Consider the following 8,560-nt stretch of genomic DNA (forward strand, 5'->3'; position numbering starts at 1 on the left):
CATTTTTATTAAGACATTAATACATAGGTCAAAACAACAAGACCAAACTGCAACATTTATTAAATGGAGTAAAGTAGAAAATAAAAAAATTTGTGGTAATTTGAAAAACAAACACATTTTTTAAATAAAACCACTGTATTGGGAGTAAGCATAACATTTTTTCAAATTAAATACTAGATTAAAAAGTTAATGTTGATTAACACTGATATTTAATATAAATGACCCGGTAAGTGTTAGTTTCCTCATAGTTTAAACTGGAGTAACACTTAAAAAAAATAACTCTTACCTTAGCTGATTTAACACTAGGGATTTAATACTATGTTAAGTGTAAAGTACTCCCTGTGGAGAGCGGGTATATATTCTGACTCAATGTTAAAATTACCTAATGTGTTGATATCAACACTGCTAAATTTACTCTGTAGAGAAGAAGCGCCAAACACTATCCACAGAATTCCTCTTCCTTCTTTCTTTTCTTCAGTCACAAACTGACAGCAGGTGCAAACCAAGCAACAGTGGGTGCACATTAGTGAGCTGCTCCTTTGGATATTTAACTCTCCCAACTCAACATCACAGCCGACAAAAGGTGAGTTTGAATGTTTATTTAAGGGATATTAGAAAGTGTCCCTGAAATGTTTACACAGGTAAACTGTTTAAATCCAGCCTGCTCCTTCTAGAGGCCAAACATCCGAGCTAGACAAGTACATTTCAATTCAATAATAAATGAGAAATTTACATATAAGAACTACAAAATACTAACTATATACTATATAAATACTACTTTATGAAATTGACAAATTCAACTGCAAAACAAGATTTGTAGCTTTAATTAAATGAAATCATATATTTTGTCGACTGACAAACTGGTGGATTTTACGCAATAAATTACCAAACTGCATGTTTTCCCCCTCAAAACTGACAATAAAACTTATGTGAAATTTATAATAGCACGATTTGATGAAGTCATTTTCAAAGCCTCTTAACCTTTTCTACACATACTGGTTAAAAGTTGTAACATTGCGTTGAGGGTGATGTGCGTGCGCCCCATGGTGCGTCAAGTGCGCATCAGAGGTAATCAGGGATGTTCTGAGCCCTGCAAAGAGTAAGAGCTGCCTCACATCTCAAAGTCAGGATTGAACTTTTTTCAGAGTATTTTAGGTCTGGTGTTTTGTAATCAGTCAGACATCTAGGTGACAGACATGGCACAGCAGCACTGAAGTGGGAATCTACAAATATTTCACTTTACTTTGCTTTCTGTCTTCATTGTCCCTGTCTTTTCGCACTTTGTTGACGTTGGGGGTGTATCTTCGGTCCTGCAGGCGCTGGTAGAGGGAGGAAGAGAACTAGGCTGACAGAGAGGAGAGGGGTGCTGGAGAGAGTCATGCTGTTTCTGAGCTGTACAGACCCCTGGCCCGAAGGCTCGGTGGGGCTGGAGGAGGAGGTGGTGACCGCCGCTGCTCAGGCGGAGGAACGGGACGGGGTCATCAACAACAACAACAACAAGAATAACAACAACAAGACCAAGAACCATAACAACATCTGCTCCTTCAACCTGGATGACAGCCTGACAAGCCTTCAGTGGCTGCAGGAGTTCTCCATTCTCGGTGCCAACGTGCCACAGCAGGACCACCAACAGCCGCACCTGTTCGGCCAGCAGCTGGGCTCCGAAGCCCCAGCCTCCCCTTTGGCCGGGGACCTCGCCTCCATTGGCATGCCCCTGACCCCAGGGAAGCCCACAGCGGCGGCCTACAGCAGGATGCAGTCCCTCCCCGGCATTGTGGCGCACGGTCACTGTCCGGATGAGGTGGACTACAAAACCAACCCTCACATCAAGCCGCCATACTCATATGCTGCACTCATCTGCATGGCCATGCAGGCCAGTAAAAAGACCAAGATCACTCTGTCCTGCATCTACAAGTGGATCACCGATAACTTCTGTTACTACCGCCATGCTGACCACACTTGGCAGGTAGAAGATCTCAGACAGACTGATACACATTACTTTAGACACATATTGTTCTCACAATATTCTCTCAAAAGTAGCACTACATGGAGCAGATAATATTCAACGAAGGGCATTAGGTTGCTGCTCTATTTAGGCTTCAGTAGGGGGCTGAATGAACGCAATGGTACACTGAGCATAAATCTTATGTGCGATGCTGTCATGCACGTCCTGCATATTACTTTGACATCTTGAGAAATGTGTTAATCCAAGAGATGAAAAGTTTTATATGAAGTTTAAAAACAATCTTTGAAGTTACAGTGAGCCACCAGTTTTCTTAGCGTAAAGAAACCAGGTGACAAAATCCACCTATCAGCTCCTCTACATGCAATTAGGCTTTTATTTTGTCTGGTTCAAAAACCAATGCATAACAACATGAGAAGCAATTAAGTTAGAAATTTTCTAAATCCGGTTGAACTTTGATGGAGTCTGAAATTGAGTTTATGCTGTTGACCCATAGCTAATAAAATAGTGTCTTGACAGAGCTGCCCTTTGAGTAAACAGTGTCTGACAGTGGAGAATGACTTGAGAATGAGTATCAACTTATTTTGTCAACATCCAGTTTTAATGATGCTCCTGTCTCTGAATATAAGCCGAGACATATGGTTTACGTGGAGTTAGGAGATCAAAGTCCAGTAAAAATATGTCTTGTCTTGTCGTTGGACTTAGGCAACAGAATAACTAACTGATGTTTTTTTTTTTCAGTAAAAGTATTTATGAGTTCATTGATTTATTGTAAAATTCTGTCAACACAATAACAGTTTGGAGAAAAATGCCAATACAAGGGAAAAAAATCCAAAAGGTTTCGAAGACCAACGAGAGGAATTTCTCAACTAGCGTCACTTTGTCACCAGATATTTTGTGAAAATTATTTCATAGGTTATTTTGGTATTTTAAAGATGATAGTTTTTTTTGTACTTTACAGTCTCTGTGTTGGGCTAAGCTAACTGCTAATTGTAGCCATCAAATTGTCATCATCTAAGTCACTGCAAGAAAGAGAATTAGAATATTTGGCAAAATGTTGTACTCTTCCTGTAAGGTGGGGTAAAACAGAAATAGTTTAGGTAAATAAATATGTGAGCTGTTATTTGAGAATATGCTTCTCTGTTTTCAGAACTCCATTCGACACAATCTGTCACTCAACAAGTGCTTCATTAAGGTTCCTCGGCAGAAAGACGAGCCAGGGAAGGGCGGTTTCTGGAAGATTGACCCACAGAATGCTGAGCGCCTTCTGAGCTGTGCCTACAAGAAGAGAAGAATACCACCAGTCCAGATCAACCCGGATTTGCAGAACAGGTTCTGGGTCAACCTCCAGCCCCAACCCAAAGGTCCCAGCAGCCCCATAGGAGACCTGTGCATCAACCCAGGAGAGTTCGAAGAAGCTACTGGAGTTGACCAAAACTGGGACCCCCATTTGGGTGAGGGTACCATGCTGGAATCTTGGCCAGTGGTTAGGGGAAGAGGTGGGCACAAAAGGAAACAATCTGTGGGCACCAGAAATGGTGCCAGTAAAGTCCCATGGCACTCCAGCTCTCCACTCTTCCCTGTAGATGAACAAAAGGAGATAGGACATCTGAAGGGGGACTTTGACTGGGATGCCTTGCTGGACTCAGCCCTCAGTGGGGATCTCAATTTGGAGGTTGGGGAACCATTGAGCCCCATCATGAAAGTGGAGGACCTGACATTACAGGGGACCCACATCACCCCTGGTGAAGCCCCTTTAGGGACAGCAGATGTCCATGTGTTGGGAGAGACCCAAAGAAGTAATGATGTGTCAGATTTAGATGAGGAGACCCCCCTCAATACAGCCTTCCTGGAGAGCTCGTGGCCTGAAGATGAGGACCAAGGCCGCGGGGATTTCCTCCGTAGCTCCACTGTCAACCTGGACCAGCTATTTGTCCTTGGAGAATCATTAGGCGGAGGCCCCAGCACCTGGATTGACACCCTTCTTTGAGGAATAGTTGCTTTCAAGCTATACTTTCACAATAAAAACTATTTGCATTACTACAGACGAATACACGATTCTTTTATATACTCATGCAAACTTTTTTGGTTAAAGAATTTTTAAAATTATATTTTTAATGCTGACTCATTAAAGAACTGTCACGATTCTGGTCCCTGAGTTTAGTTTGTCTCTGTTTCCCCCAGCTTCACTTCCTGTTCCAAGCTTTTATTTTGTATCCCCTCTGTCTTTCATCTCTCTTCGCTACCTGTCATCACCCCTGATTATATTCACCTGTGCCCCTGTCTACTTAACCTGGCTTTACCCACAATTCTTTTTTGATTCCTCTGTTGTTCCTGAAGTCTGTCTCCCTCCCTTCATCCATCCCCTCTGCTCCAGCTCAGTTGCGGTCTAGTTTTAGTTCTCCTCACTCCTGTATTTAGCTTTATGTCCTGATTCATCTTTTTGGTTTAGTCTATTGCCTTTTACTTCTTGGGTTCTCTCTGTCCTCCTAGTTTAGCGAGCTACTGTTTTTTTCACTCCCAATTCCCCACAATAAACCCCTTTTACTATGAAAGCTCTTCTTACCGTTTCCTTACTTAGGTCCTTAAAATCTAATACCCAATCCATGCCACATACTCCCAATGCCTACTGAACATCATCACAGGGACAACTAGACTATCTCTGATAGGCTTTTGGTGAACTCTGAAATGACTTTAGAGAAAAATCAAAGAAGAAAGAAACTTGTTTTCAGAATTTAGGCCTGGTCACACCATTGTAATATCGATTTGTGAGTCTTCTTGAAATGTTTTGTCGCAGTGGGTTGCTGACATATTGACTACTAACTAGTAGGTGTTGCAGTGAAAAATCTGAACCACTGTGTGTTTATATTTGTTTACTTTCTTCTGATATTTTGATCTCAGGATTGTACTTTTAGCTAGAAAAAACATTTTCAAAAAGAAAATGCACTGAGTGCTTTGGCACTGAAAGGATTTTCAAAGCAACGCTGAAAAACAGTTTTTGCTGAAATAGATATACTGGTTAAGCAAACTTCGAACGTAATTATGTGATGTCATTGATGATGTCAAAGATGATGTAATGAATTTGAAAACCTATACAAATAAACCTATTTATAGACTCGTATAAGTATAAATGATGTTTAAAATGCTGTATACAAGCAATAACGTCCATTATAAGCTGAATGTTTTTACGTTTGGACGGTGTTTCTGTTGTTTTCACGCAGATGCAAGACCATCAAACACTTGCAATACGAACTAAACAAAAAATAAATAAAAAATAACTTATCTTGGGAGTTTTTCACCGTCGCACCTCGCAGCTTTAAATACCTCGAGCTACATGGACCAAACAGTCCCTATCGAACCCGCTTCTTCTGTGACCCCAGGACCTTGAGGTCTGTCTCACTGATTATTGGCGACTATCGTTACAGAAGTCCGCTTAAAATCAGCTAAAACGTTTTTGCTTTCCTGGAGCCACTGTCAGTGACATAGCGGAGAAAATTCCAAACCTCTTTGAAAAACATCCTACGGCAACAAAAGTCATGATACACGTTGATAAAAATGACACCAAAGGCCACTTGATGTCACTTTATAACTCAGTGGAGAGTTAGCGCGACAGACGGTTCGTCACTTCTGGCCTAATTTCCACGCTGGGTCGCGGTGTCGGCTGGTTCTCCAGACTCCTCGGGCTGCACAACCACAAGTCACCGCACACGGACTCTTTTACATAAACAATTTCAATCTTTTCTGGGATCGTCCTCAGTACTTCAACCAAGACGAACTGCACCCGAACCTTCTGTAATTACGGACGCGGACTTAGAACATTGTCCACAGCGTCTCAGTTTCCGGTGACTGACTGACCATCGGAAACACCGGTGGCTCTGACGTGCTGAGCTCTCTCATCATCCGCTCAACATCCACAGGTATGAACAGTCTGAGATGTTTAGAGAATCAGACATTAACAACATACATTAGTGTTTTTGCAGTTCTTGGATTTAAAAATTTCACCTAGGGAATTTTATTGTTTTAATGAACTACACTGCTCTTTGCCCAATAGAGACTGTGTCTGTTCCACGACCACCCAAACTTTATAAACCAAAAATGAACACAGGAGGAGTTAATAATAAGAGACGTGGCTGAATGTCGGTGAGTCCAGCGCTGTTTCTGAACCGTTACCGCGGGATTGTGGTCATTTTAACTCCCTACGTACGTCGGGTCGAGGAGGAGGGGGGGGGGGGGGGGTTAATGTTTCTGTTGATAAATCTGCATGTAAATGTAAACAGCCACCTCTGTCGTCTTCTTTTTCCAGCTTTGAACTTGACTTGTTTGAACTGGGTCGCTGTCCACCTGTGCTGTGCGCAGGTATCTATTGTCCACCTAAATACAATAAGGATGAATTTTTTGCTGAAATCATGCCTAAGTATGATCGAGTCCTTATCGTTGGATATTTTAATGCACATGTGTGTTGTATAAAATTAAAATGTCCAAGGACTTTTTAAGCCTTATTGACTCTTTTAATTTTCTTCAGCACGTTTCGAAGCATGGACATACTCTTGAGCTGGTTTTAACTTATGGTCTGTCTGTTACTAACTTGAGGATTTGTGATGCAGTGTTTTCTGATCATATGCCTGTATTATTTGACATTACGCTGCACTGTAACACCTTTTAAGCCTCCCTATTATTAACCCTTCCACTGCCGCTCAGTTCTCTTGTTCCTTCAAAACAAGGTGACTCCTGAGTCTTTGTGTTCCGATACAGACGAGCTCAGCACCTGGTTTCATTCCATCTGCCAAACCGCACTAGATGCTGTGGCTCCGTTAAAATCCAGGCAGCCTAAAGTTAAAGCTGAGCCGTGGCTGAATCATCCAATTCACGCGAGTGCTGAAAAGCTGAACGAAATTGGAAGAATGACAAGCTGCAGGTGTCATTGCAAATTTTAAAGGACTTCTTGCGTCGTTATCAGACTAATGTAAAAGAGGAGAGATAGTTAAATCTAAAGTCACTTCTAGAAGCTGCAGCAGTAAATTGCTGCGGATATGCTGATGATTTAATAATCTAGTAATGTTAAAAAGAACAAGATATCAATCACAGCTGGAATCACTTTACTTCCAACTTTTTACTTTTACAGCTGATACTTCAGTTACATAAAGCTGGCAGTGCTTTTGTACACTTACTTGTATTAGCGCATTGTCTTAATTACAATTCTTAGTTACAGATGTTTAGACTGAGTGAAATCATTTTTGCTTTGAAGAAAGTGGAGACATCAGGAGCAGAGAGATGAGGAAGCCTCTTTATTGCTTTGCAGTTGCCTTTGTGAGGGGCCTCAGGAAACCACTCAGCCACACTAATAGAGCGATGACGGGACCAGACCTTTCTGTTTTTTAATTTCTTGCCTTATCTGTCTTATGAACAAACTTTCCTTCACATACACCTGCCAGTAAGTCCAAACACTGAGTCCAACTTGTAGTTTGTTCCTGATTGAATATATTCAGAGGTGATGCTGCAAGAACTGTTTGTTCCTTTTTCTTATCAGCAAATGAACAAACAAGCAGACCATTGGTGAAGACCTTCAGAATCTTTAATTTGTCCTAATACAATAGAGTAAAAGTACTCCATTACTTCAAGTAATAGTTTGACATCCAGAATCATAGAAGCATTATTAGACAAAAAGATGTGATTGAAAATGTGTGCAGAAATGGGTCTTCCCACTGGGAAAAGATTTATTCTTCAGCTTTGAACGAGACAGGACTGTTACTTGCAGTCTGTCCATTAATAAGTGGGGTGCAATGGTAAACCTGTAGGGTAATCTTTTAGAGATGTAGCTCTCCTAAACCATCCAAGCAAAGGAGATAGTACAGTAAATACAAATTATCTACATTTACACATCCATCATAATTCTAAGTTTTTCTGAGTTGTTTAAAAAAAATAGATTAATTGCTTTAGAATTCTTTCCACTTTTAACGTGACCTACAGTCTGTGTAATTCAATTAAAAACAAACTGAAATCTTCCAAGGACAGCATTCGGTATTTTGGTCCAGGAGTCTGTCGGCATGACACAACCTGCCTTGGGAATCTTTCTTACTCTTCCTTGCAAGTGTTCCCTGTCAGACTGCCAGGGCATCTCGTGTGCCCAGCCCTCATAAGGTCACCACACAGAAGTGTAGGACACGTCAATGAGGGAGATAATTGTGATTGGTTGAATAGCATAGTAGATCAGTGCATGAAAAGAAAGCATTAGGAACAGCTATAAACCATCTTTGGTAAGTGAGAGTGGTATGAAAATGGAAAGCTAAAATATGATTTAAATATAATTAAATTTAATAAATATGTATGTGTATTTTTCATCACATTTACAATGATAGAATTAATTTCCTTACTATGACTTTTCTAAACATTCCTTAGCTATTTCTGTTACATCTGATGATGAATATTTATACTAGCTGAATAAGCAATAAATACTATGGTAATATAATTAAAATATTTATTTACATTTTGGCCACTTCAAAGTAAGAGGATGCAAAGTTTTCTGGAATGTATAATTCCAGATCCTCTACTTTCCTTTCCTCTCATGTAGGTGCAGAACATAAGTTTTAGTTGTCTGTT

At 40.6% G+C, this 8,560-nt stretch overlaps 1 protein-coding gene across 1 annotated transcript; it reads left to right on the forward strand.

Moving 5' to 3' along the window:
* Positions 1-338: 338 nt before the first annotated feature.
* On the forward strand, positions 339-4,701 carry LOC137099377 (forkhead box protein J1-A-like). Its single transcript, XM_067476134.1, has 3 exons — positions 339-583; positions 1,317-1,966; positions 3,114-4,701. Exons 2-3 carry the CDS (start codon positions 1,379-1,381, stop codon positions 3,951-3,953), a joined length of 1,428 nt encoding a protein of 475 aa, XP_067332235.1. The 5' UTR covers positions 339-583; positions 1,317-1,378; the 3' UTR covers positions 3,954-4,701.
* Positions 4,702-8,560: the final 3,859 nt, after the last annotated feature.

This window comes from Channa argus, chromosome 15 (genome assembly GCF_033026475.1).
Source record: "Channa argus isolate prfri chromosome 15, Channa argus male v1.0, whole genome shotgun sequence".
In the NCBI taxonomy this organism is placed as follows: Eukaryota; Metazoa; Chordata; class Actinopteri; order Anabantiformes; family Channidae; genus Channa; species Channa argus.